Source organism: Phytophthora parasitica (assembly GCF_000247585.1).
Source record: "Phytophthora parasitica INRA-310 unplaced genomic scaffold supercont2.349, whole genome shotgun sequence".
Taxonomy (NCBI): domain Eukaryota; phylum Oomycota; class Peronosporomycetes; order Peronosporales; family Peronosporaceae; genus Phytophthora; species Phytophthora nicotianae.
This window is the reverse complement of record NW_008649335.1, coordinates 1,264-2,005: the sequence shown is the minus strand read 5'-3', so window position 1 is coordinate 2,005 and position 742 is coordinate 1,264. Positions and strand designations below refer to the sequence as shown.

At 50.5% G+C, this 742-nt stretch overlaps 1 protein-coding gene across 1 annotated transcript; it reads left to right on the top strand.

Annotated features, from left to right (window-relative positions):
- Positions 1 to 82: 82 nt before the first annotated feature.
- Positions 83 to 268, top strand: PPTG_20210 (hypothetical protein; the record flags this gene model as incomplete). Its single annotated transcript, XM_008918877.1, has 1 exon — positions 83 to 268. One exon carries the CDS (start codon positions 83 to 85, stop codon positions 266 to 268), a length of 186 nt encoding a protein of 61 aa, XP_008917125.1.
- Between the last annotated feature and the right edge of the window lie 474 nt (positions 269 to 742).

Below are 742 nucleotides of genomic sequence, written 5' to 3'. Positions count from 1 at the left end.
CGGCGCCGCGCTAGCGTCTCCGACGAGAGCGACGGCTTCTCGGCGAGTGATACTTCAAGCAGTGAGAAGAGCAGTAGCAGTGATGATTCTGGAAATCATCGGTCGTCACAGTCCCACAGACACAAACGCAGGTACCAGAAACGCAGGACAGCGCGAGAAAATCGGAGTTAACGCGCAAAGCGCCGCAAACGTAGTCGTCAAGAGGGAAAATTGGCTGCAAGTGAAGACGCAAGCGGTCAAGGAGAAAGTGTTTCCGACAGTGTGGTGAGCGAAGGAGAGAGTTGTGGTGAAGCCGTAGCAGTACGAACCGAGTTAGAGCACGTGCCGGAACTCGACGTGAAAATATTCGAAGACTGGGACGCTTTGGAAGCTTATTTGAAGAACTACAGCAGACGTACACACCAGGTTTGTACATTAACTGTTCACTGTGTCACAGTCTTAGACGGTGGATGTGATATTAACTTCGATACGCCCGTGACTGATGTATGCCTGCTTGAGCAGATCTACTCGGTTCGGACGTGCATCACTGCGAACACACGGGACCAACGCATTAAAGCAAGTAAAAGCCCGCTTCGACTGATTCTTCCAGAAATCACGATCTATAACAAGACTTTCGTGTGGACGCACAGTGGAACACCTCGGCGAGGTCGAAATCAAGGATCGAGGCCGAACCAACATTCAAGGAAAATAAGGTGTCGGGCGCAGGTAATTGAAAACATATCTTATCACAGCTAACCGCTTG